The following is a 27,950-nucleotide window of genomic DNA, read 5'->3' as shown; positions in this document are numbered from 1 at the left end:
TGTTTTGTTTGTTCGTTTTTGTTTCGTTTTTCTCCGGATTCATATTGCTACGTACAAGAAATACACAAGGCAATACATTTTGACGTCTCACTGTGTTCTAAATTAAAATAATAATTTTAAAAGTGAGTAAAAGTAAATAAATTTTTTAAAAATAAAGGTCGATCAAACTTCTCAAGTCACCAGGAATGGCGTCATCGTGTTGAACTTGAAAATTAAGAATTTTTTGCCAAGGGAGTACACAGGTGTGCTCGAGGCCAGTGAAAAGTGACCAAATAGAACCTTACTTGGACAAACAATACTAAAACTATGATCTCCTTGGAAAACTCATCGGTTTTGATAATCATACACATTCTAACGGACTAGGAAACATTAAAAATAGACATAAATGTTAATTTTAAATTAATTATAGAAAAATTATTCTCTGTGATCTGGCAACCATGGGAAGAATTTGTCTCTTTCAGGCCCCCGATTTCGAACAACTCTCAATCAAGACTTTTCGAGAGTAAATAAAACGCTGTAAATGATATTATTAACGCCGACAAATTGTCATATGTTATGCTTGTCCATTTCTGATGACGCCTAACCTACAATAGGCTCAGTATCAATGTCGTCATTATCGATTAAGGTAATAAGTAGGGTATAGACGATAATTAATTGGTCCTTTTTAAATATGTTTATTTCCGGTGGACTGAAAACACAGTTCCCTTTGTTTATTGATTTTAGACAGACACTTTGGTTATTAATTCTCGTTAGATTCTATCAGGCTGTTTAATGCTACACATAGTTTTGTGTCTTGGTACGTTATATCCGGCTGGTGGATGTTGTAAGTTTTTTTTTACCTTTATTAAATGCATAGCATTAATAAGTGCTCTACGTCATTCTTCCTTTTGAACGTTTTTCTTTTTTTAATTTGAGTGTATCAACATGTCGACTATCAATGTGTAGGTTAAGTTTGACGAGCTAACTGTTGTCAATATCGAGTATAAGTGAAACTATATGGTCTTGTTGTATGACACTTGCCTTCGGATTCGAGTCCCGCTCTGAGCGGAGCGTAGTTGAGTCCTTGGAAAGGGATTTTTACTCACATTCTCTCACTGTACTCAGGTATAAGATGAGTATACCTGGCCGTTAACAGCGTTGTCACCGTCGGGGAAAAGGTAATATGTATCGCCTAACAAGCGTCATATCTCGTCCCACGTGTTAAGTGTTGCTGTGGGCTAGGCCTTGGCACCCCTTGTATAGCTTTTGAGCACATGGATACTGCGCTCTATAAATGCATTTTTTTCGTGTTTTTCGTTTGTTTTGTATGTTTGTTTGTTTGTTTTTGTGGGGGTTTAGTTTGTTTTGCTTTTTTTTTTTTGTTGTTGTTTTTTTTTTTTTTTTTTTTTTTTTTTTTTTTTTTTTTTTTTTTTTTTTTTTTTTTTTTTTTTTTTGGGGGGGGGGGGGGTCTTCATTTTCTTTTCCTTCCTCCTAGTGTCCAACTTGAGGAGAACAGCGGAGAGAGATATGAGAGAGAGTGTGTGTGTGTGTGGGGGGGGGGGGGGGGGGGTTGGAGATATGGAGCTTCCTGAAGATGATGGGTGTCGGCAGAGGAAGATCGAGGTCCTTCGTTGTTGCCCTGCATACCGATAGATGTGATGGGCAGTATGCACGTAGGTATTACGTAAGTAAGTATGTAAGTAAGTAAGTAAGTAGTAGTAGTAGTAGTAGTAGTAGTAGTAGTAGTAGTAGTAGTAGTACATACTTTTACAAAGATAGATGTGCGCTCAAATCCACATGCAAATTAAAAGAGATGATAGTAACATTTATTTGTACCATCGAGCTCTCACGTACTGTTAGTTCACTATGATTTGCACCCATATGGATAGGCAAAGGCACCGGACTGTCGCAAGTTAAATTGCAGTTTGGACAATACCAATCAGTCTATCAGTAAACTGTAGTGCAGCATAAGCGTCAAGAGCTGTGGCAGCAGGGTAACATAGTCTAATAAGACTTCTTATACTTCTAAACTGTAAGGGGAACATTAGCGTCAAAATTTTTGACCAATCCACAATCCTTTTTTGCATTTGTGCCGTATAACCGGATCTCCGATACAAACATTGAAACTAAAAACAGGTTTTATCCATTGATTGTGGAAATGATATAAATTGAATGTTATTGTTCTCTGTACGTCCTTTAGCTCTTAAATTTTTATCGAAAGATCTTCTTAGATTTTATGAATGTAATGGTTCTGTTTATGCTCTAAACATATTTTAATGCATGAGAAATTATTTATGCAAATCATTCCCCAATGATTTTGTTTTGTTCCCGGCTAGTTTGGACATGTTTCGCGTGAAACTTAAGCAGTGATTGTGTTAGTATTCCGATTAATATGATTTTGAGCATCAATTTAATGATAATGATTGATCTCAAATGAAAATAGAACCGGTATGTCTTTTTGATGTCGGCTTGTTGGTCAAATCATTTTTAATTTTAAAGTAAAGCCCACACTTCACAGGCCCAGGCACAGGTGTCTGGCAATAATCGTTTTTCTTTATTGGCAGACATGTACCTCCGCTGGAGGTGTACAAAAACGCACCGTTTTTATGCACCTCCGTTGGCGGTGACGGTTAATTAATGAAAATGTTGCTGCATACGTCCATGAGGTTTAAATAGTTTTAGATTGTAGTTTAGCACGTTAGTGATTACCGATGTACGTTTATACAATGATAATAAATTACAGAATAATAACAATAATTTTTAAAATCAAAGGTTAAAAGAAACATGGCACACAAATATTGATCTCAAATGAATAAATATTTTTAGAAAATTAAAATCGAAGTTTTTTTTAAACATGATAAAAAGTTTTTGAAAAACGAAAAAAAAAAAAAGGAGAAGAAAAAAAAAATGATGTCTTTCTCAATAAAGTAAACTTTAAAAAAAAAAAATGTCGACAATGGGAATCGAACCCGGTACTTTCAAGGTTAAAGTCTGACACCTTGTCCATTGCGCTACGGAGCCAGCTGATTGACCACAACATTTAATAAGGTCTTTCTATAACATTATTTTACCTTCAATGCAACTTCTATTTTCTGGTTTTATATTTAAATTTTTTAGATTATTATTTTTATATAAATTTTTTAACAAAGACATCCTATAGATGTCACAATATAACTTTTGCCACGTCCAAATACAGAAACACATTATCGCTGATGAAATTGGGTGGAATGCGCATGCATGACGGAGGTGTATAGAAACGATCCGTTAAGATACACCGTCAACGGAGGTGCATAAAAACACTACGAATGGGGAATGATAGAAATTGGAAAGGGCGTGTAGTGTATGAAACAGTGCCAGACAAAGCAGAAAGAAAAATACAAGAAAAAAACGTCCCAACAAATCAGTCTGACTTGACTGGGGATCGAACCTCAATCCTCTAATGTCTTCATCCTTATCCGCTTGTGTTCAATATTTGTTTATGAAGATGCAGGCAGGGCTCACAATGGAAATGCATTCCTTTGAGGATTGAAGTTCAATCGAGGTAGGCTAATTTTTTGGGATGGTTTTTCTATTGTATTTTTCTTTTTGCTTCTAATACATACCTCAGTTTATCAACCAATTCATGTTTTTCCTTTATCTTCTTTATTTAGGGCATCTACAATGTCGAAAACGGAAACAACTACATTTGATGATTTTGATGGTATGAACGCAAATGAGAACCACCCACAAGACGCTCAGTCTTTCTCCTATGCAATGTTGGAAAAGGTGAAATAAAGAGCATTATATTCAAATGACATATGAATACAGTGAAATAATATTCAAAGAAATTGAAGAGATGCAAGGCGTCATCGTTGGAGGGTAGAATATGAATAGCATAAGATGCGCAGGCGATGGTACTCTGATGACCTACTCTCCAGAACACGTGCAGAAAATTTTAGATATAGTGGTGTGCAAAAGTGAAGAGATGGGCCTGAAACTAAATATTAAGAAAACGGAATACATGGTGGTCTCAAAGAATGACAACAACGTGACCTTCCACTTGTCAAGCAAAGGAGAGACCATCAAACAAGTAAAGAAATTTGAATATTTAGGCACTATCATCACCCATGACGCACGTGACATAGAGGATATAAAACAAAGAATAGCAATAGCAAAAAACGTGTTCCATAAAATGCGACCAGTTGTGTTAAACAACAATCTAAACTTGAAGACCAGAATGAAAGTAGTAGAAACATATGTTATAAGTACCCTTTTATACGGTTGTGAAACGTGAACGCTTGACAAAGAATGTACGAGGAGGCTAGAGGCATTGGAGATGTGGGTGTATAGAAGAATGTTGAGGGCATCATGGACAGACAGGTGTACGAACGAGGAAGTGTTGGAGAAGGTGAGAAAGGGAAGAACACTGATCGATAACATCAGAAAGAGGCAGTTACGCTTTCTGGGACATGTGTGGAGAAGAGACGGAATAGAAAAGTTGGTAACATCTGGGATGATCAAAGAAAAGAGAGCTAGAGGAAGACAAAGAATGACTTATTTAAATAACCTAAGAATGGCCAAATGTGACTTAAAAAGCAACACAGATTTCATGCGCACCGCAGAGGATCGTGATTCGTGGAGACAACTGACCGGCAACGTGCTCAAGAGCACAAGCCACGATGGATGATGATGATGAATACAGTTCAGCGCACATATAATGACGTCCTTTATAGCGACATGGAGTCCATTTTTTGTCCTATAATATCATTAGTAATAAAAGGCATAGTATAAAGGTGTATAAAAATGAAACATCCATGGTGAATAGAAGGTGGGACTGGGAGTCAGATATAATATAATCTCTAAAGATAGTAAGAGCATGATTAGTGCCTTTAACATAAGTTGGAAGTTTCTGAACATGAGGTTGAAATCAAGAAATTCTTTCTTTTGGACATGAGCAAGCAGAGATAATGGGCCTACCCGGGGGAATGTCTGTCGCAGCGCTTCTATCTCAATGTTATCCAGTTGCTCTCTGTCATCGTGTTTGTTACACTTTTTCTATTGTCATACTTGTTATGGAAAAATCTGCAGGTCTGCCTTTGGACTTTTTCAAGCTGGTGAATGGCTTTCTTCATCTGAGGTCCCACACACTGCAGCTGTATTCCAAGCTGGGTCTTATTACTGTGATATAGCATTGTTCTGTTACTGCCCTCTTGATTGAAATGAAACATTGAAATACTGGAAAAATTACCCTTTTCTAATCTATGTTTCTCTTGCTTATTATTGACACTGTGATGAGTGGTCTTTAGACATTTAATTGACAAGATAAAATAAATTGAAGCCCATGTTTGAGCAAGTGTCAAGGATTGCCATTATAGCGGGTTATTGTCCTGAGTATATGATAATGATGATAACATTTATTTCTGTTCAAGTGACAGCTCAAGGTGTTTGAAAACTTGAGCTTTTGTAAAGTGCATTATTCACTCAATGAGCTGAAAAACTTTTAAAAGGGCCCCAAGCCATTAAACACTTAACATGAATGAGGACATGAAGTCTGTAAGGTGCATTTTTTTTTTTTTTTCGATACCATCATGCTGATACCAACTAGCTATTCATTTTACACCTAAATATGATGAGTTAATTTGAGTGAAAAAAAACATTTCCAATGAGTCAACCTTGCACTGCTGTAGCAGATGATCCTGGTACCTACAAATACAAAGGCGAATGTCATACAGCACGGCTACAGGTCCGCACAAATGATATAGCTTGCTCCTTAAGACTATATTACTTTTACATTTGCCATATCTGACGAGATCCAGGTAAACATTTTCAGCTGGAAGAACAATTTAGCAAGACCCTGAGACAAGTGCCAACTTTCAGGTTAAGAAGCAAGTGCACTTTTCATTATGCCACCTATACTGACATAAATTCATAATTATTTTGTTAGATTGTAACTTGTTTGTTTTTTGTTTGTTTTTGTAAAATAATTTTCCTATAGGAACTCCAAGCAGAAGGTTTACTGCCATTTATAGATGGACACCCGGATCAATTCACCAGTGAAATTAGAGCTCTGCAAAATACAAACAAACAACTGAAGATTGATCTTCAATCAGAGCAGGGTAAATTTTTAATAGATTTTTTTTTTCGTGGTGTAATAGAGGTTTCCAACAATCTTCCACTATTTTGAAATCATCATTATATTTATTTTATTGTATGCATTAACAATAATCTCACTTTTTCTTAGTCAGTTAATATTAAAGAGAAAAATGTGAGCAAATCTGTCTATGGAACTTTTATATTTCATCTTCATACTCATGTTCTATGTATTATATATTCACACTTTTTGCTAATCGTTCATCGGAATAAAGGCCATTCCAATGTGAACAAGAAGTAATACTCTATTCATCGATTGTATAAGCAGGAAATCGACCACCTGGATGATGTAATAAAGATGGTATTGAGGATGGAATTCTAAAATTCTGTTGTCAGATTGTCATACTGAGAATTAAGGTGTCACGCCTGTCTTTTAAGAGACAAGAAAGGAAACAATTAGATTGAGTCAAACTTTATATTGAAGGAGATAAAAACAGAGAGAGGGGGGAGTAAATAGTTGTAATGGTTAAATATAATCTTTTTTTTTTAGAAGCTATTAATTTTCATCTTACCGTGTTTAAAAGGGTAAATTGGGATCATATATTAATTATTATTATTATTGTTGTTGTTGTTGTTATTGTTGTTGTTGTTATTATTATTATTACTAAATGTGTTGTTATTAAAAATAGCGAGCATAATTCAACACCCGAAACTCGGGTGTATTTTGTCACCAGATAATTCGACACCTGAAACCTGGGTGTCTTTTATCATCAGATAATTCGGCACCCTGAAAAGTTGAGTTTTTATTTTTAGTTTGTTGTTGTTTTCTATTATTTTTGTCAAAAACACAAACTCGCAATTTCTATCACTCTCAGTTTGTCTCCAACAGTCACATAAACCGTCAACAGTACACGAACAACTCTCTCTCTCTCTCTCTCTCTCTCTCTCTCTCTCTCTCTCTCTCTCTCTCTCTCTCTCTCTCTCTCTCTCTCTCTCTCTCTTTTTTTTTTTTCCTTTCTCTCTGTCCCTCTCTCTTCTCTCTCTCTCTCTCTCTCTCTCTCTCTCTCTCTCTCTCTCTCTCTCTCTCTCTCTCTCTCTCTCTCTCTCTCCATCAAACTTTCATACATAAACCTACACTCCTCCTGCCCCCCCCCCCCCATGCGTAGAATTAATATATTATAATCTTCATTTCTTGAAATTTTTCATCTCACTGCACACTGACCTACCCCAAACATCCCCCTGTGACCATGTCTTATTTTCAGGTCCGATAAACTTAAATGATTATGGGATTTTTTAAAACAATGTTTTAAGGGGCAATATTTTGATTTGGATTGAAAATATTTCCATTACAACAATGAGCTCATAACTTCAGACCTTCTAGTATCACACCTCCCTCTCAGCACACCAGGCTTTCATTTCATTCAGACTCCATCCAACAAGGAGCGCGGGTGGTTGGATGGGAGCATCACCCTTGAATCATATACCTATGATGTTCGCATGGGTGTACGATCCGATAGTGATGTCGTTTCTTCTTGTCTTTACTAGCCTATCCTGCTTCTTTGGTTTGTGATTGTATTTTTGACAGGGGATATTTTTTTTTCTGTAAATCTTCTGCCTGTTTGTTCTTGGTTATTTATAATTTAGCTTATGATATCTTTAGGTTATGATTTTGATTTACATTTGTACTATTTTTGTTAGATTGCTTGTTTTTTTGTTTCAGCGGTCTCTCATATAACCTCAATTGTGTTGGAAGAGACCTAAAGCAACAAACAAACAAAACAACAAGGAGCGCCCACTACATTCTGTTTATTTGTTTAGACAATTCTTTGTTTTATTATGCAGATGAAGGGTTAACATTCAAATTGTTCATTGCTTGCGTCGTTTCATCCCTAAGCATATTGATTAGTCCCTGCCTTCAGATAAACATTTAGCCCTACCACCATACTGATAAATTCACACAACGGAAGTTGTTGAGGGTAGCTAATTCTCAATATGTGCATGCGCGACTCGGGTGTCAAATAATCTGGTTACAAGATACACCCGAGTTTCGGGTGTCGAATAACACTCCGTTAATAATAATATTATTATTATTATTATTATTATTATTGTTGTTGTTGTTGTTGTTGCTCTTCTTTTTTTTCACAGACAATGTTCTCCAGTTAAGAAAAAAGGTTAACAATGTTGAGAAACAAAAGCTTGAAGCAGAAACCAGAGCCAATGGAGAGGTAAACCCAATCCGAGTATTTCCCTTCAAAGAATAGTTTTGAAATAATTGTAACAAGGATTATATTTTCTTAACTTTATAGACCAAACTTACACAGGTAAAAGAGTCCCCATTATTTCATACTTATAAAATCACATTGCTTAAAATGTTATTGTTCCCCCAAGATTAAAAACTAGGAAGAATAATTGAAGTTAAAAATTAATGGAATTAGAAAATGACATATCATTTCCTGTTTAGTAATCCAGTGTCTGTCCTTTGATGAATGATTCCTATTCAACAATAACTCTCAGCATATGGACATCTTGTAGTAATTCTGCAGTTTCAGAGAATGATTCTTGTAACCACAATATTCTACAATAGAAAAAATCACATCTTTACACACGCTTCACTGAATATTTGACGGTTCAACATCTCGTATAGAGTTGGCAGTCATGACACGCTGTTCTTGATTTCTCACTTTTTCTATATTTCATTTGTTTATCAACCATTTTGACTTACCTCATTATCCTATTACTCATTCATTCATCCATTCATTCATTCAGTCATTAATGGTTATGTTACCCACCCGCTTGCTTGATATGATTCAGTAAAAATGGAAATACAACCAATCACTGCTATCAATCTTTACGAATTTATTCCAGATAACAAAAACTCAGATATGGGGTGTTATCAATTTTTCTGAACAATGCACACGAGAAACTAGGGAGCAGGCACTGGTGTAAGATAAAGATCTGAACAAATGTGTATGAAAGGTGCCAGACAAAGCAAGAAAGAAAAATACAAGAAGTAAACCATTTTTTAAAAATCGGTCTTTTTTGGGATGGTTTTTTTTTCTTGTACTTTTTCTTTCTTGCTTTGTTTGGCACGTTTCATACATATTTTAGAAAGCTGCAATACTAATTTTGAACATATATAGAAGACATTCTGTTAGTTTTTTAGTTGAAAAGAAGAAAAGTAAGACATGTAGCTCATGACATGTAATCGGTCTTTCTAATGTAGATTTCTTCCTTGGAGACCCAAGTTGCAAAGCTCCGATCTCAAATGGAGAAAGGAGAGGCAACCAGGCATAACCTTGAATACGAGTTGACTGTCAGCCAAAGGGAATTGAAGAATATCAAACAAAATGCAACGGAAAAGGAATCTGCTTTTAAAGGCACAACAGAAGACATGAAACGTATGGAAATAATTTTTAAAAGATGAAATTTCAGTATTTATATTATTTTATTTTAAACTTGTGTAGATTTTTGTCATTTTCAGATCTATGTTAAGAGTAATTTTTAAAATGCATCTTGATGGATGAAATCAATAATAATCATACTTCTGCTAATTTTCACATTTTATTTGCCTTTAATGTGATCAGTTAGATCTCTGGTTTGCCGTGAAAAATAAAGTATCAGTAATCCGTGATTCTATGATGTCTTACAACTTCTCAGATAAAATTGGAGAGCTTGGTGAAGAGGTAAAGAGACTGCAGCAATCCTTAAAATCGTGTAAAGATAGTGCCGACGATAATGAACAGAAATCAAGACGAATCATTCAAGAGCTTGAACAACAGCTGTCCAAGACCAAAAATGAACTTGATACGACCAGTAATGAAAAAAACAGGTTGAATGAACTTTGTCAGAAACATTCCAAGTAAGATTCTTTTTTTTTCTTCCCTTTAAAAGTCCTAAATTCCATGGAGCAGGAGTTAACCTGCTTTTTTATAACGTTAAAAAAAAGGGCAGTAACACTAATTGCTTGTAACCTTTTGATAGGGCACTTGTCTATTACTTGTCTATCCACACACTCATTGCTGGGTGTTCAGATGACCTTCCTTTAACTCAGGATTGTGGGTTTAGTGTGTACCAATTGAGCTAACGAGATCTAACAGGCTTACTTTGTGGTCTTGTGGTATGACAGTTGTCGTCAGACTGATAGGTCCTGAGTTCAAGTCATGCTCTGAGCAGCGTGAAGTGGAGTCAGTAGAAAAGATGGAAAGGCTCTTTACTGATCATTCTCTCAATGTACTCAGGTGTAAAACGAAGACCTGTCTGTTAACAGCTTCGTCTCTGTTGAAAAATATTGTAATATCACCTCTAGGTGTTATTTCTCATCCTAAATGTTAATGTTCCTGTTGGTTGGGACCCCTTGTAAAGCTCTTTGAATACACTTAGTGGATATTGTACTATAACAATGCTCAAGTTACTTTTATTTTGTTTGCTAGTTTTTTTTTGTTTTTTTTTTGTTTTGGTGTTGTTGTTTTTTTTTTTTTTTTTTTTTTTTTTTTGGGGGGGGGGGGGGGGGAGGTTAATCATCAATTTTGGTAGCAACGTGATAAATAGGAAGCACATAAGTAAAATTTAGCAGATTTTTATCATATATTTTGGGATAAAGATATATTTTTGGCTGTATTACCTAAGCATTATTATTGTTGTTTTCATTATTATTATTAAAATTGTTATTATTATAATAATAATAATAATAATAATAATAATAATAATAATAATAATAATAATAATAATAATAATAATACAGTGGTGATTGCCTTAAATGCCGTCGGCTTAGTGTCCGTTTTGTTTAAATGCCTGCTAATTTGGTGAAACGGAATTATTTCTCTTTAAAATAAACTCTAAATGCCCGTTTTTTAAAAATGGATTTCGGCTAATTTACCTCTCTAAAAGGGTTGAGAAAGAAGAAAAAATTTTAACTAAAAATTTTGCAGTCAAAAGAATTGATTCATCCCCTGTTTGTGAGATTGTTATTTGACATTGCCCTGAATAAATATCAATAAATCTCACATTTGCTCCACCCTTAATCCAGCAGCCTCTTCCTATGTCCCTCAAACTGTTTTCTCTTCATATAGCATCCAATCAGCTTCTTACAACTGTCCACTTCAAATTGGCTGTTGAAAAGGACAATTTTAATTGTCCGGCAGTTGATAATCACCAAAGTAAGTCAAGTAGGCTCTGCCCACTTCAATCACACATACCCACGATATGTAAGGTCGTGTGGCCCAGTCCCCCTGAGCTTTTGATTTTACACAAACATCTGTCGCCTTTGATTACATCCTTCTTTGAAGTCACTCAACATCTACCTTCTATTCTCACACCCTGTAGACTGGACCATGAGCCAGGATGTCTGCCTGGTATAATGAATCGTGAGGATGAAATTCTCATGGAATGGTGTATCGGTGTTAGAAGTTAGAAGTTCAGCGTACAATTTTCATAGAGAAATCAGAAGAGCTTGAACTGAGCAGCATGTTAAAATGTTTAAATCAGTTGAATGCACACACACACTCATTCGCGCGTATGTGATTTCTCTCAGGGTGTGTGAGAGTGTTTGCATGTGAAGTAAAGTAGTCTTTCAGAGCTTCAGAGTTATCACAATTTCTATAATGCTATACAGACAATAGCAATTTTTGCTGCCCTTTTGATAGAACGAAAAGTACTTTTTAGATCAAACAGACCCAGCAACCCAATCACTGCTTGGTGGACAGAAAAGAAAAAATCTCAACCTCACCCAGATTGATTCTAACTCCTCTGCTTGCAAAGCAAGTGCTCTACTCACTGAGCGTTCGAAATCCCCTGACTCATTCTGTGAGTATGTGTCTGTGTGTGTGGAGAGAGAGAGAGAAAGTGTTTTTGTGTGTGCACGTCAAAAGTCTTTATTCTTGATCCGGTCGCACCACTTTATAAATATTGGCGGCCAAGCAATACATAAGTTTAGTCTTGTAACACTGTCAAGCGTAGTCAATGACCAGGCAGATTACAATGATCGTAAAACTCTGGCCCTTATGTATGGCCTTAGGTAAGGCGCTCAAAACACATTCACCCCAATTGCAGGAGATGTAAATAAGTAGATACCAAACTTTATACAGTAAAATTGTTAAATGTAGCAACAAAAAGGACTCCTAGCAGACAACTTAAAGTGTTTGAAATGTTAAAAATAGCCTGCTAGTTGAATGAACTAAGCACTGTGGAACACAATAATCATTAGACCTGTAAATTCTCAGTCAATTAACTGAAATCAGTCAATTCGTCAAATGCAAATATTTTAAAAAAGGAAGGAAAGAAAGAATTCATGAATCGTATTCGAATGACCATAAAGTAATTAGGGATGTTCCACAGCGCTAAGCATAGCTCATGGACCGTTTATATTAACGATAGCCAAAGCTAAGCGACACTTTTTAGAATTGCCGTGTCTCAACACATCCCAGTTTATTTTCACACAGCATTTGTGAAATTATTTTTTCACTTTCCAAACCTGTCGTGGTCCCAATGGTAGCCAATTTTAACTGAGCCGCTGAGCGATAAATTTCACTGTTTGGTCTAAGCCAAACTTGACCACATTTACCTGGAGGAAAGTAAAAGTATGAAAAAGGTAAAATGCTAAAGCCGGAAGTGCGTTATGTAGACACCATCAAATTGAAAGTTAGGGATTGGTACAGTACATCTCGATTGCCTCACATTGTAAACAAACTGGATGATCGTTTCTAGTTTCTTCACTGATTTGGTACCTAATTATAAGGAACAATGGTAAGTAGCCGAATTAATCCCCGCGGAAATTAGTTTTCTGCCATTGTTTTACTCAAGCGAGCTTGCTGCTTACTATTCATTACGATTCTTTGGATTTTTCCACAACAATGAATTACGAAGAGTTTCAGTTTCAGTCAATTTTTATAGAGCTGATTTACAGGTCTTTATCATTGTGAATCAGTTGAAATGCGTGATATAAGTGTTAATATATGTAATTATCTTGCTTTTGATCAACTTCGTCTAAATACCCCTTCTGCCTAAATGCCCGGGGGTTTTTTCTGCTTCCCATCCACCGGTCATTTAGGCGATCACCACTGTGATAATAATGGTAAATGATAATGATAATAATTATTATTATTATTATTATTATTATTATTATTATTATTATTATTATTATTATTATTATTATTATGATTATTATTATTATTATTATCATTCTTCGTCTTCTTCTTCTTCTTCTTCTTCTTATTCTTCTTCTTCTTCTTCTTCTTCTTCTTCTTCTTATTATTATTATTATTATTATTATTATTATTATTATTATTATTATTATTATTATTATTATTATTATTATTATTATTATTATTATTATTGTTTCTGATTGTACATTGTGTTTCAGTTTGATATCTGATTTGAGTGAAAAACTACAGGTCTTTGAAAGTAAGTGGAAAGATTGGAACTGTTAAATGCTTTTAACTAGAACGAAGTGAGACTATTAATATTGATACAAGTGCAGAATATTAATTTTTTGGGAACAGATTTCTGTAAAATCACTTAGAGAAGTTTTGCAATAAAATTCAAACGACTCTCACACTCTGAATGATCTTTTTTTTAAATGATAAATTGAAATATCCAAATCTATAACAGTTTTATAATTTTTCCTGACCTTAGTATTGTTCACTTTTGAACATGCATAAAGACAAGCAAATGAAATGCTCAATTTTGATAAACTTTTCATTTGATCCAAATATCTTAATCTCTCAAGTATTACCAGACTTTTGTGGCTCAGTTATTTAAAGTTCAATAATGTTTGTAATGCTTTAATGACTTGTTTCATTTAAAATGTGAACAAATGTTTTACCTACTTAATGTTTGTCATAAAAACTTTTAAGATTATAGGACAGAGCATAAGAACTTTCCTAGGTTGGATGTGTTCGACTTTATCTTGTATTTGTTCCCACTGATTTGTGATTATTTACGATTACGTTTATATCAGGTGACAAGCGATATGTTCTTGAAAATCTCAAAAGAGCAACAGCTGAAATAGAATATGCAAAAGAAAGGGAGGAAAGGATGAAATCTGAGAATGAGGTGAGTTTGTATTTTTCAATTCATTAAGTGGTTTCTTTCATGCTCACTATTTAACGTGTGTGCTGAAAGAGGTTGAAAAATTATAAAATCAACATTTATTGACCTTTTGATATACTATGTTGTAATATATCCGTTATATGGATGCAATCATAGTTATATTACTATGATTATTGAGTTGACGGTTATTGGTGGCATATCAATGTATTTAGATATTAATCACATTAATGGAAAATCAGATTGTGAAATAAAGAAAAGAATAGGTATGGCGAAAAATGCATTCAACCAGCGGCATACAATTATGAAAAACAGGAATATTAGCATGAAAACAAAAAGCAAAGTCCTGGATTGCTATGTACTGTCTGTGCTGCTATATGGTTGTGAGAGCTGGACCATAAACAAGACCATGGTTAAAAGACTGGAGCAGTGGAAATGTGGTTTTACAGAAGAATGATGAGGGTGTCATGGATGGAAAGGAAAAGAAATGAAGAAATTTTAGAAATGGCAAACAGAAAAAGATCACTGATAACAAAAATCATCAAACGCCAAATGGAATTTTTAGGACACATTATCCGCCACCCCGGTTTGGAAATACTCGCCTTGACTGGAAAGATGAATGGAAAAAGAATAAGAGGAAGACAAAGAATAACGTATTTGAAAGGGATAAGAACTTGGACAGATGAAGCTGAGAAAGGTGGCGCTGCTTTAATAGAATTGGCAAGAGATAGATCAGCTTGGCGGAAGATGACCTCCGACGTCTGCTTCAGATATGGAACTACATGAGATGAGAATCACATTAAAATTCCCTTGATGTTTCATCAGATATTAAGAATATACAATTGTGAGTTACATGCTTTTATAACATTTTTATTCTTTCTTATTTTAACAGGGTGCTTTGTCTCGCATTAAGACTTTGGAAGAGAATATTGAAGTAGAGAGGGCTTCTCATTTGGAGACAAAATTCAATTCGGAAATTGTGCAGGTAGTTTTTTGAAGAATGTTTAAACTGCCAAAGCAACATTTGAAGTCCAATTATATTTGATATTGATTTGTTCAGGATTTATAGAATTTCCATTAATTTTGTAAAAGTATTGTCGTTGATGGTTTTATGAAGTGACACAAGCTCTTTTGCATTCATAAAAAAAAACCCACAAAAATTCATAAAGGGAGACCAATCAATTGTAGAAACTCAACATTGGTGGGGTAAGAGGAGACAAAGCTGTACAAAGCAGCTTTTAAAATTACGTTTCGTAGTTGATCAAAATAATATATTACCACATTTACACTCATTCCATCTTCACCACGATTGTATTTTCAGCTGACTCTTATTTTTATTTTTTATGTTTGAATGAGAATCTAGTTTTACTCATTGTTTATATTGGTCATCTTTTTCTATTACTTTCCTAGCTTCGTGTGAGAGATTTAGATGGAGCTATCGAAGTGGAAAAATCAGCCAATACCGAAGCCAACAAAGCTATTGAAAGACTCACCTTACAAAACAGGTTAGAGGCATTTATTGTAACCACTTATTAAATATATAATGTTATGAAAGAGGATGAAGATAATAGAATTGAATTATTTTACCAGAACAAACTATTAAAACTGCATTGCTCATAACAGAATCAAATATATGTCTTAACTCATAGGGAATTGGAGCAAGTTTACGACCAAGAAAGAAAGACTAGAAAGGAGCTCAATACCAAAATTGACAAGTAAGTAATGTCTCTCTCTGATTTAATTTTATGCTGTGCTCTTTTAATAATTCAGAAAACAAATATTTGGTTATGATAATGCATTGACATTTGCATAAGACAAAAGAAAACTGAATGGGCTAATAATTTACTGTTAAGAGATCTGAAATTGTGTTTCATGGGACAACACTCATTTCCTCTCAGAGGAAATAAGATTCAATGTCCATTACATCTAACATGTCATCCATGTGCATAAACAGTTCCTTTAATTAAAAAAAATTGCCACTGTTGCATGCAACTATTATATGGAAAAATTGTATAAAACTGAACTGGATAGTTTGTTTTCTTACGGAGAAAAGGGATAAAGTCCGGCTTTGGTTCATAAGTCAAGACTAAAAGTCTCACCAAGTTAGTCTATGGTAGACTTAGAAAATTTGAGCTAAATTGTGCAGCAAATTACCCATTTTTCTACTTATTTCATATCTTGATATTATCAACATAAGTGCCTGTTCAACTCACTTTTTTGAATTGATATTCACCCCAATATCTGAACTTACTCAATGTCTCAATTGTCTCTATGTGACATGTTTGTGTTGAGAATATTATGGCTATTAAGCTTAAATGCTGGCTAACAAACTAAACTCCCAGCGTTTGTGTGTTGAACCCATGGCCTCAAAAAGTTGGGAGAGCGGTTCAAAATAGGCACGTGTTTGGTACCACTTTTTTTTTAGTGGTGGGTGGCTTCGACTGTAGAGCTACCCTCTCCAGGCCAGGTGGAGTTGTCTTACCAGTAAGGCCGTGGATTCAAGCCCCCATCGCCGTGAAGTTTTTAATTCTCTATTGTCTTCTGGCACTTTTCTATTCACTTTATTTCTTGTTATTAGCAAATTACCCATGACTTTATGACATTATGTCTGCACCAAACAGTGTTTTGTTGTGCGTTGGATCAAGTAGACAACTCTTAAGTATGACAAGCAAGGAGAAGTCATATTGAAGACTGATATGTGTTTCAACAATTCTTTTTTGGTGCCATAAAAACAAAGTTGTATGAATCAAAGAGGGAAATATTGGTTTAGACAGAATATGAAAAAAGAAGGAGGGGGGGGGGTGCTCTTGAAAGATGAGGGTCACTTCGAAAAAAAATAAAAAAAGATTATGTTTAACCATTTTAAATAACAAATGCTTAATACTGATAGTCAAACGTTCAGAAAGTTGAAGTTAACAAAATGTAAGGAATGCTGTAAGTATCTTTTTTGTAGATTATTTATTGTGTTTTTTTTTATCAAGTTACATTTTATATTGTCTTTGTAATGTTTATTTTATAGGATGGAAAAGGAGAACATGACAGTCAAGAGACAGTTGACGTCTGAAGTGGAGGACAAGAAGTCAGTTATTGGAAACCTTTCTAAGGAGCTAGAGAATCACCAGAAAAACTTCAATGAGTTGAAAACAGAGCTGAGCAAGGTTAGTGGTTTCCTTTACCAGTCAGAACTTATTTTAAGTGCTCATTTGACTCATGATATTCTGATATTGCAATTTGAAATTGAAATAGATTTTCCATTTTTTCGAATACAGGCAGTCGTTTGGGAGAGGGATTCGTGTTAGGTCATGAAATGTGATGCTGTGCCAAAGATATTATTTTAATCTGGAAACTTATTATTATCCCATTGCTATATTCACAGACACATTATTTATTTAATACTGAACACATGGACACAAAATACAAAGTATGAGCTTTTTGCCTATACAAACAAAATGTTGTTAAAAACAGTCTTGACTGTGGTAGAATATCTCTGGAGTTGAAAACGATGACATGCAATAGCTCTCATGTTTCTGCATTAATTTTTTTCAGGCCAAGAAGAGACAACTATTCCTGGAAGAGACCTATGGAGGATCCATCAAGGAACTTGAATTTTTAATGCACACTTTCCACTTTGATGATAAAAAGCTCAGTACGTCTATTCGTCTATTGAATATTAATTGTGGTTTTCACGAAAAAAATATTTTGTTGTGTGTGGAGATTTTTTGTTTGTGAAATTTTGTAGGTTAAAATATGAAATTGATAATTGATTTTAATCAATTTGTAACATCTAGTTGGAACTTGTTTTCAGAGAGTTCATATTTAATGTTTTGTCTAATCCAACTAAGCCTACAAAACTTAAAACTTAATGATGCTATTCTATGTCTAAGTTTACTGGACTAATCATATCATCCATTTTAAAAAATTGATTAGAAAAAGGACAGATTTTTAAAAGGAAGTAACATTTTACCGCATTAACTGTTGATGAAGTATGATATTTGTATAAAGTCAGCTGTGCTGACCAAGTTATAACCGTAGGTGAGTGATATATTGATATGTTGTCATTTCAGGGATGGCGAGCAGGAAAGAAGAGCCACCATTAGGTGGGGTTAAGGGAAAAAAGCCACCCCATAACCCATCAGTCACTGTAGAAAACTTCAAACAGATGCTGATACAACTGAAGAAGAAACTAGACACACAGACAGAAGAGGTTTGTCGTAGATTTCTTTTATGTATCTTTACAATCACGATGCATTTCAGTTAACTGGCTGGGTTGGGTTCCTGGCCTCCCATAGAGGGTGGGAAGGTACTCACTGTGTCTTCTATCCCCCTGTATCTGTTTTCCAACATGCTCTCTTGTATTTGTCTTGGAATGAGATTACTTGGTTTTGTCCTGGCCCTGGCCGGATACCCTAGCTGGGAGGGAAACAGTCAAGTGTATACTTAGAGTTTTGGGAAATGATGTTTTTTTTCCTTGTAAATCATTTCTCTATTATGTACTTTATGTTTAATTTATTTATATATACATATAGAGTGGAGCTTTACTTCATTTGAAATAAAGAAACTTTGGTATTGTATTTGGCAGTGTGTTTATAATACATCCTAATATAATTCTAATCAGTTATTTATTTAGAACTATACAATATGTAAACACAATGCCAAATAAATCCCAATTCCTTTTTCTTGTGTGTGGAAATTCCTCTTTCGGCATTGAAATTCGTACCAGTGGTGTCTGAAATTCCTGTGAGCCAAAATTAAAGTTGGCGTCTCTGCAAGTGTCATAACACATGACTACATAGCTACACAATTTGTGTGGTTTATAAGGTAGTTGGCTTTTTTGAGGTTTTTTTTTTTTGAATATATAATATTCATATTTCCAATTTTTCCAGCTAATTAAAGCAAAGAAAAACATTGAGAGATTATCAAAAGACGTGGACTCGAGCAAGGAAATGTTGAAAAATAAGGATAAAACAATTGAGGTGAGTATAATTGCTGGCATATGCCCAATGGTGATGGTGTTTTTTTATGTGTTTTATTTTTTTGTTTGTTTTTTAAATTTTATTTATTCTTTTTTTTTTTTCAAACAGAGGGATCAATTTTATAAGTGAGGTAGGAAACAACAATAAACAAATGTCACAGGTTTTACAAATTAGATCTATTTTACACGACTAAAGAAAGAAAAAAAAATTAATGTTTATTTATATAAATGTTTTGAATTTTTCTGTTTTATTTTTCTGTGTTTTTTCTTTTTTACGTTTCTGTGTGTGTCTATGTGTGTGTGTGGTTTAATCTTTTTTTGTTTGTGTGCGTGGGGGGGGGGGGGGGGGGGGGGGGGGGCGTTATGTTTTTACAAGTGTACTGTAAGAGGTGTATTATCAAATAATTCAGGGGTTTTATGTTGTTGTTTTTTTCCCTTTGGTTCACTATACCCTCCTTCAGGACACGCAGAAGAATTATACCAAGATGGCTAAAGACTTGAACAAATCAAGGGCTAACTATACTGAGTTAGAATCCACCATTGGTAAATTGAGGGCCAGTCTTCAGACAAACACTTCTAACCAGACTAAGGACAGGAACCGGATACAAGAACTCTCAGAGGAGGTGAGTCATAGCACATTTCATTTTTGCTATTTGGAATAGCTTTAATTATACGCTTTCAATTTTTATAGAATCTTTATCCCTTCCCTTCAGATGCAATTGACAGTACTGCGAATCTTTTGGGTTTGTCTTGTTTTTCTTTATCTATTTTTTTTGTATGTTATATATCTATATAAGATTATTTTTTTAAAAAGCCATGAAATAATAGTGCTCAACTTTTTGATAAAAGGAGCTATTTATAAAATATTTCAAGTATAATTATTATCATCTTCTACAATGTTGTTTCGAGTATTTGCTCTCATCATTTCAAGTATAATTACAATCAACTTCTAATGAGAGCGAATGCTCGAAACAATATTGTAGAAGTTGATCATAATTATACAAGAAATGATGAGAGTGAATGCTCAAAACCATATTGTAGAAGTTGATCATAACTAAACTTGAAATATTTTATATATACAGTATCAAATTTCACTAGGGAGAATTCTATATGCGGTTGAATAGCATCATGCTACTGTGATTATTTTTAGGCTTTTATAATACAATATATTAACAAATAAGACAAGTTTACCTTTTGAAAAACCTTCAAGAAAAAAAGATGTTAATCTCATTTATGTTTGACAAACAGTACCTTTAAAATTGCTGCTTACATAATTTCTTTTGTCTTAAAACCTATTTGCAGATAATGAAATTAGTCAAACGTCACAAAACAGAGGAAGAGGTGAGAAAAAGCTGAATATTATCATATACTCTGGGGGGTTTTAATGGTCTTTTACGAGTATTAATCATATTTTTGAGCTAAGTTAAAGCAAGTTAATGGTAAAATAATCAAGTTGAGAAAATTATTATTATTTATTTATTAATCTTTTCTTACAGAAGATATTTAATCTCCACATTCTGTCCATTCATCTTTTTTCACTCAAGCATGGCAATGATAAAGTTTTACCTGTGATCCTCAGTTAATAGACAAGTTTTATCTTCAGACAACAGTGTTAAAAGAACATAAACATGAACTGACACAGGGGAAGAGTGTTAAGTGATGCAAAGGGATTCCAGATCAACAACTCATATATATTTATTAACAACCATTGGATACAGTCGTAAATCACTTAAATAAGACTAAATTAATGAAAAGGATATATTCATGAAATGAAATAAATACAATATCCCCATTAAGTGCACTGACCCTAATGATTGCACCTCACTCTCAGTTCTATAAAAAATCTATTTAAGTGTAGAATTAGTAAAAATAACGTCTTTCTTCACTGTCTGCATGCTGCGCTTTGCTACTCACATATGTCAAAAGAGTTGGAGTCTTATCGGTTCAGTTGGGGCATGGAGGCCTTTTTAATTTTTTATTACTTTAACTCCATGTTGACTCTGTAGTAAACTACTTAGTTCTATTTACAAAGAGGGCTGTTAATAGGGTCAAGATCATACACCAGTTACCCTTCATAGTTCATCTTTACTTCAATGTGTCTGTAACAATTGTCGCACACCCTTATTACTAAATATTCTAGGTGCATAGGAATAATACATTAGATTATTTTATGTATTTTTCAGCATTTATTTTGCACTCTCTCTGGCTCTTTCACATACACAAACTCATTCAGAGAAATGTGTGTGTGTATAATTCAATTACTACAGTAAAATCATTATTTTTCTGTTTTTCAGGACAAGATTGCTTTCCTACACAGCCTTTACCAAAGACTCCTATCTGGCCATATTGTCATTCCAACCAAAGATCGAGGCTTTAATCAGTTTTCATGGTTAGATTTAACTGAAGTTGTCTTTGAACAAGTGACAGCTCTCATTGACATGGTACACACTTCTGATGAGAAGGTAAGTTTGTAACTATAATAATTTACCTCTATCGCTTTCAACTTTTGTAAAAATACTTGATGTCTTTTACAAAATCATTCCTCATTAATATCCTTATATTAGCATTTCTCAAATGTTATTGTTTTGGGAGATGATTTTTTTTTCCTTGTAAATCATCTCTCTGTTATGTACTGTTATATATTTTGTTTTGAACATATGATTTGTAAAAACATTTGATTGTATTCCTCTTAGTGGGATCTTATGCTTTTGTCTAGATGAGACTTTTAAGTGATCTCAAACTTACACTGATAGTGTGCTTTTGGACTCTACATCTTCCCTATTTGAACCAGTCCCATTTGCTAATAATAATGATAATAATAATAATAATAATAATAATAATAATAATAATAATAATAATAATAATAATAATGATAATGATGATGATGATGATGATGATGATGATGATGATGATGATGATGATAATAATAATAATAATAATAATATATACTTTATTCATCCAAAAAAATGGAAATTCGTTTACAGACGTGGCATGAATAAAAATGTATAAACACAAAGTTGAGAATCTATGGCGACAATGTATACATATATATATATATGCAAATGCACAAAAATGTAAAAAATATACAACCAAGAACCAATAGCGACACTTTATATATTAATTTGATAAATTGAGATAGACCATACCGAACTTGTGTGTGTATATTTTAAAAAATAGTATTTAAATTAAATCACAGTTGTTTATTAAAAATTCGAACACCATGTGGCAAAAATGAATTAAGGTGACGTGTTGTCTTACTTTTTCTCATGTCCTTTTAATTGTAAATCTAAAATGACCTAAATGTGTCGCAAGTGCCGTAAAACCCCGAAGAACAAATAGCATTGTACGATAAATAGTTGTTGCCTCATGAGTTGTGACTTGACTGATCCTCATTCATCGTTTAGGACTGTATCAAAATTGAGTGGGTGCTTGAGGGTTCAATTTTAGAGGCAAATTTAGGTATTGTTATGTATACCTGTTCTTTCATAGTAAAGATTGAATATTTTATTTTATTTATTCATTGCTTATTTTACTTCTTTTTTTTTTTTTTTTTTTTTCAGTTGAAACATAATTATGCGTCGTCAAAGAACCAAGAGGAAGCTTTTGCTTCATTGAAGCAAGGTCATGAAGAACAAATCACCAAATTAACAAATATGGCCAGAGAACGAGAGTCTGCCTGGCAAAGACAAAAGGAGGAATTAGAGCAGCATTACAATGAAATGATATCAGATTTACAATCACAGTCTAAGGTAAATTAAATATTTCCTTCAAGTTGTGATGTTTCAGGGGGCAGAAAGGCAGGCATGAAAAATTAGTTATTCTATTGACTTAAATGTCATTTTTCTTTTTCATGTGGTATTAGAAAATCATGACGAAGACTCACTCTTCGATCTGATTAAATAGGCATATAATCTTAATCTGTGTCTTTGCGGTGCTCATGAAATTAATACTTTTGTAATTTGTCTCCTTACTTTTAAAAAATAATGATTTATGATAAGCTGGTGGTCCACTGTTTTGTGTTTGTTGGATTTTTTTTTTGGTTTGTTTGAGTCCTCCTTTGTTTTGTTTTGTTTTTGTTTTTTTGTTCTTTTTTTTTTTGGGGGGGGGGGGGTTGTATGTTTTTTTAACTATTTTTTTTTTTTGGTCTTGATAAGAATAATTTGGAATAGCATCCAGATGCTGTTTATGAATCTTTGTGATTTGCTAATTGTAGTATCATGCTGGTCCTTTAGGATATCAAAAGTAATAAACAAAAATTAATTTAACAATTTTTAAAAATAACAAAATACCAAACACGGACCGTTATGAATGATTGATCCGGTTTTTAGATAATGTATTTATAATTTCATTGGTTTTTTGTTGTTGGCTGAAGAAGGGTTTTGAGCCTGAAATGTTCCATGTTTGGTATTTTGTTCTGTTTTTTTAGATGTTATATTCATTTTTGTTTATCACTTTTTACAGTCCACAGCTTCTAGCAACTTAGTATCACTTTAGGACGTCATAGGTTAGCAATAACAGAACCCAAAAATGTTTAAAGTGTAACCTGCTATGATTTTCCATCACATTTGCTCAAAACGGTAGTGTGTTTATGAAGATTGTGCTGAACATTGAATTCATCATATATTTTTTTTTTAAATTTAAATTTGGGCTTAATTTTTACTTTTTATTGATAATAATGAATTTAGTTTCCCTTGCCGCCAAAGAGTAAAATTTCGTTTTTCTGATCATTTTAACTTTTATTAAGCTTATGGTATCTACTTCATTCTGACGTGATACTGAATCGAGGCTGTAGGTCACAATTACAGTCAAATCTGCTTTAATGGTCATAACAACAACTATTATGTCACCCCCGTAATACCTTACATTGTTTTCAATATTATGAAAATCTTGTTTTTAACTTTGGTCTGAGAAAAAAAAAACATTTTGAAAAGAATTCTAAAATAAATATAAAGGAGTTTGAAGCATCATCACTTTTCACAAAGAAGAAATCTCTTCAAACCTAGCCTACAACTTAAAAAACTACGTCAGGCATTATATTAAAAATTCTTATTTTTCATACAAGTCACATTAATAGCAGCCAATTTTCATTGCAATTTTGAGTGACTATTATGGACAAAAATTAACTGTGCATAAGATTTCTTATGTATTTCATGTAATTGAATTAGATTTTCATATTTTACTTTTCCAATAAAATAACAGAAAAACCAAGCCATTGCAGATCAAGCTTGGGAAAAGGTTCGAGCTACGGGAAGTGTTCAGCAGGGATTGGAGTCAGAAGTTGTGGAACTCAGGAGAGAGTTGGCAGAATCACAGGTATGATTGTCAGTAATCTTCAGTTATCAATTATAACCTTGTGTTTATTTATTTACCAGTCATTTGTGTGATATTTTAGACTAAGACAAAACTGCTATACACTTCCTGCTAGGGTAGAATAGGGAGAATTGCTTGAAAAATGTATTCATATTGAAGTGAAGATCGCCATCATTTCTAGACAGAGGTATAAACTTAAGATTTAATCTCAAGCTCAAAACAAACAAGAATATTTATTTTCTTTACTTGGCAACTGTTGCCTGAAACTTATTTTGTAATTTACGGGTTTGACATCATGGCCATGGTAAGAGAAAAATATGAATTAGGTAAATAATGCAAATCAGTTATTTATATTCCCTCTACCTCATGATTTGCAGAGGTTTGTAAGTTCTCTTTTATTTTTCTTTCTTCAGGTCTTTCTACTTTTTATTTATTTGGGTTCGCCTAGTTTTTTATTTTATGTCTGTGCAAGTTGCTTGCAGTTGTTATGCTTATTATGATTGATTTAAATTAAAATTTATTTGTTCTCATCATTCAAAATGTCATTTTCCTGAGTTTATCAAGAATTTCAAATTTCCCAAAAGTCAACTATTTTTTTAAAATCTATGAATGCATAGCTAATACTGAAAACTCCTATAATAAGAGCCAAAAATACAGAAATGAAAGAAGATGCATTTTAATATTTTCCTCAGGTTCAAGCATCTTCTCTGTTGTCAGCATGCGCCTTACTGAGCGGTGCCTTATATCCTCTCTATACCAAGGCTGCCATGCTATCTTCTCAGCGTCACATTCTTGAAGAACTCTTCTGTAATTGGGAAAATTGCAGAGACAGAGCCATGTACTTGTGCTCTGTTCTCAGTTCTGGCAGGGAAAGTGAGCAGGATCAGCCAGAGAGAGACAATAGATTCCAGCGGAAGAGAAGCCCAATCCTGAGATTCCGCATGGGAGTCATTGCTGTTTTAGCAGCCAATCGGCTGGCTTACCTCGGCTCTTGCTGTAAAAAGTGCTTTATCACATATAACTCTACAGTGAATCAAAATGGACTCACTGTTTCCACGGGTGGTCTCTCAGATGAGGGAAGGAAACTCACAGGTAACAATTCTTGGCTGATTTTGTGATTTTTAAAAAAACAAATCCTTTTTTTTTGTTGTATTTTTCATCTGAGACCTTTTAGCTAATTCTCTTTACACTTCATATTTTCCTTTCTAAATCAAATTTTCTTAGCATTTCAAATCAGCGTAACAAAGAAGTGGATTATTTGTTTCAGTGAATAAGCTAAACATTAGAGAGTATGCTGATGATGTCACGCATATATCATCCATAGTTGCTTCCCTTGAAGTGAGACCATTGTAACTTCCGATCGCGTTGTTTACATTGGGAACTTCAACTGATTGTGGCCAAGTCAACACAAAACTGTCAAAATGCTGAGGATCATGCTGTCTATGGATGCAATAAGTGCACACAGAAATATGTAAAGTTAATAAAATACTAATAAAAGGATAAAATTACCCAAGAATAAATCAGTCCATGGGTAGTAGGTTACACAAGATGCGTCAACATTCATGTTGATGTCATGGCCGAATGGGTAAAGTCGTCTGTGTTAGAAGGCATGTCGAGATTGATGCTATGTGTTCAAATCCTGGCTCCACCACTTTTTTTTTCTTTCTTTTCTAGCGACCGTTCCAAAGGATAAATGCCCTCCATTTTTTTTCTTTTAAATTTTTTTCTCTCCTTGGATTCTTTCTATAGAATATTGCAAATTGTAATTTTCGTACCAACTCTGATCTCAAAATGTGCATACTAAAAGAAAAGATAAATTAAAAAAAAAAAAAAAAAAAAAAAAAAAAAAAAAAAAAAAAACAAAATTCAGAGGGTAGAAAAAAAATATACGTAAATATATTATAAAAGATTTTGCTCAGAAACAATGTAATTGAGGCGAAAAAGGAGAAAACAGAAAAAAGAAGAAAAAAACTTGTTAAGAAACAACATTACAATCCGAGACATTAACAGATAAATAAATGAATAAATAATCTCAATGAGAAACACGGATCAAATTATCAGAGAAAAAAAATTATTTAAAACATTAAAAAACGACAAACAAAAAAAAACTAATGGAAAATAAAAACAAATTTAAGAAATTCATGCTCACAAACGGAACAAGGCCAAACAAAAAAGGGAGAAAAGAATAGACTATCTTGTTCAAAAAAAAAAAGAACAAAAATCAGAAAGAGAGGTTGTTATTTGTTATATGCGTATCCTGATGGGATGATATTGTGTAATCAGGAATTGAAGTATTTTGATTCTTCTAATATTTTTACAACATATTTTGAGAATGACCAAGACCCAAATGATCACAAGTAATTTGATTAATTCTTTGTACCCTGTTTCGATGCTCGTTTATTTTACAGCTGTGAACTCAAGTATTTGTTATGAGCCCAATGAACCTGCCACAGGCTTTGGTCCTTTCTCACAAGCGGAGAAAAAACTTGGAGCTTGGCTGACAAGTTCAGAACTGCTTGAGACTGTAATGGTTTCCATGACTGAACTCCAAGAATCATTAAGAATTAACAGAAATCAAGGTAGCTTGTAGTTTGTTTTTAATTTTTTTATTTTTTTCTTATTTCTTTTTTTTTTTTTTACTTATTGACAAAATCTTTGATAGAAGAAACAAAAAGAAGCTCTAGAATTGTAGTATATTATGTAATATAACCTTGAGACTATGATGGAATGTTTATTTGTGATTGAGTGGAAATCTGATATGACAAAAGATATCGTTGTGGAAAACATTTGGTCATTTCAAACTGGTTTGTTTTTGTTCATTCCCTCATCCCGCTCCTCCAAACCTAGTTATAATTATTATTAATTAGGCAATAGATAGTTATTAGTAATAATTATTTAGGTAAAACTCTGCAATTGCTGTTTCTACTTTCTAATTGCTCATTCATGTGTAATTTTATTCATTGTTGACAGATGGCAGTTCAAAAAATAAAGTTAAACTAAGTCATTGACTTAAAGACTTATTTTTAGCCAAATGAGTAATGATATGCAGATATAACTTAAATCAAAGCTTTGATACATACACAACTATTCTGCTTTTTATATTTCTATTGCGTATGTAAATTATGGAATTATTTAGACTTTTCTAGATATTCATTTGATGTTTTTAAACTTACCACAAAAATATTATACTTAAATTTGTCTCTGTTAAAATTGGTCTTTTTTCGTTATCTTTTCAGATAATCCAACTGAAGTGAAACTTGTTTTGAATGCAGCTCGCACATCATTTACCAAATATGTTGACCGTCTGGCTCTCTTCTTCCCTGCATCATCATTGCCTGTTCATTCATCTGTCAGGGAGAGGACCTCACTTCTACGCAAACTGGAGCGGCCTCTCTCCCACCATCTCAGAAACATATCTTTTACCTCGAAAGGAAGTCTCATTTCATCACAGGTAAGGAACGTCATGACATGATTTGTAGTTCTTCTTAAGAGCCATGAGACCCTTGGAACAGAAGTTTACTCTGTTAATGAAGTATAAACCAGATCATTTAAGTTGCTAATTACCTTCTGGATAAGA

At 33.6% G+C, this 27,950-nt stretch overlaps 1 protein-coding gene across 3 annotated transcripts in view; it reads left to right on the top strand.

Moving 5' to 3' along the window:
- The first annotated feature begins 2,055 nt into the window (after window positions 1–2,055).
- Window positions 2,056–27,950, top strand: part of LOC144965331 (coiled-coil domain-containing protein 171-like) — a 42,555-nt gene continuing 16,660 nt past the window's right edge. Inside the window, exons 1-23 of one of the 3 annotated variants that reach the window (XM_078900566.1) lie at window positions 2,056–2,115; window positions 3,630–3,744; window positions 5,954–6,074; window positions 8,194–8,273; window positions 9,272–9,446; window positions 9,706–9,907; window positions 13,406–13,446; window positions 14,003–14,097; window positions 14,984–15,076; window positions 15,502–15,596; window positions 15,741–15,806; window positions 17,111–17,249; window positions 17,638–17,737; window positions 18,156–18,295; window positions 18,975–19,064; window positions 19,525–19,686; window positions 20,366–20,404; window positions 21,358–21,525; window positions 22,624–22,812; window positions 24,263–24,376; window positions 25,066–25,465; window positions 26,782–26,952; window positions 27,610–27,824. In XM_078900566.1, coding sequence (XP_078756692.1) covers window positions 3,640–3,744; window positions 5,954–6,074; window positions 8,194–8,273; window positions 9,272–9,446; window positions 9,706–9,907; window positions 13,406–13,446; window positions 14,003–14,097; window positions 14,984–15,076; window positions 15,502–15,596; window positions 15,741–15,806; window positions 17,111–17,249; window positions 17,638–17,737; window positions 18,156–18,295; window positions 18,975–19,064; window positions 19,525–19,686; window positions 20,366–20,404; window positions 21,358–21,525; window positions 22,624–22,812; window positions 24,263–24,376; window positions 25,066–25,465; window positions 26,782–26,952; window positions 27,610–27,824 — 3,000 coding nt within the window. In that variant the 5' untranslated portion in view covers window positions 2,056–2,115; window positions 3,630–3,639. Of the gene's footprint in view, window positions 2,428–3,629; window positions 3,745–5,953; window positions 6,075–8,193; window positions 8,274–9,271; window positions 9,447–9,705; window positions 9,908–13,405; window positions 13,447–14,002; window positions 14,098–14,983; window positions 15,077–15,501; window positions 15,597–15,740; window positions 15,807–17,110; window positions 17,250–17,637; window positions 17,738–18,155; window positions 18,296–18,974; window positions 19,065–19,524; window positions 19,687–20,365; window positions 20,405–21,357; window positions 21,526–22,623; window positions 22,813–24,262; window positions 24,377–25,065; window positions 25,466–26,781; window positions 26,953–27,609; window positions 27,825–27,950 lie in introns of all 3 variants that reach the window. The other 2 variants (XM_078900565.1, XM_078900567.1) reach the window with 2 other exon arrangements.

Source organism: Berghia stephanieae, chromosome 2 (genome assembly GCF_034508935.2).
Source record: "Berghia stephanieae isolate SIO BIC M18660-M18661 chromosome 2, UCSD_Bste_1.3, whole genome shotgun sequence".
Classification (NCBI taxonomy): Eukaryota; Metazoa; Mollusca; class Gastropoda; order Nudibranchia; family Aeolidiidae; genus Berghia; species Berghia stephanieae.
This window is presented reverse-complemented; position numbering and strand designations above follow the sequence as displayed.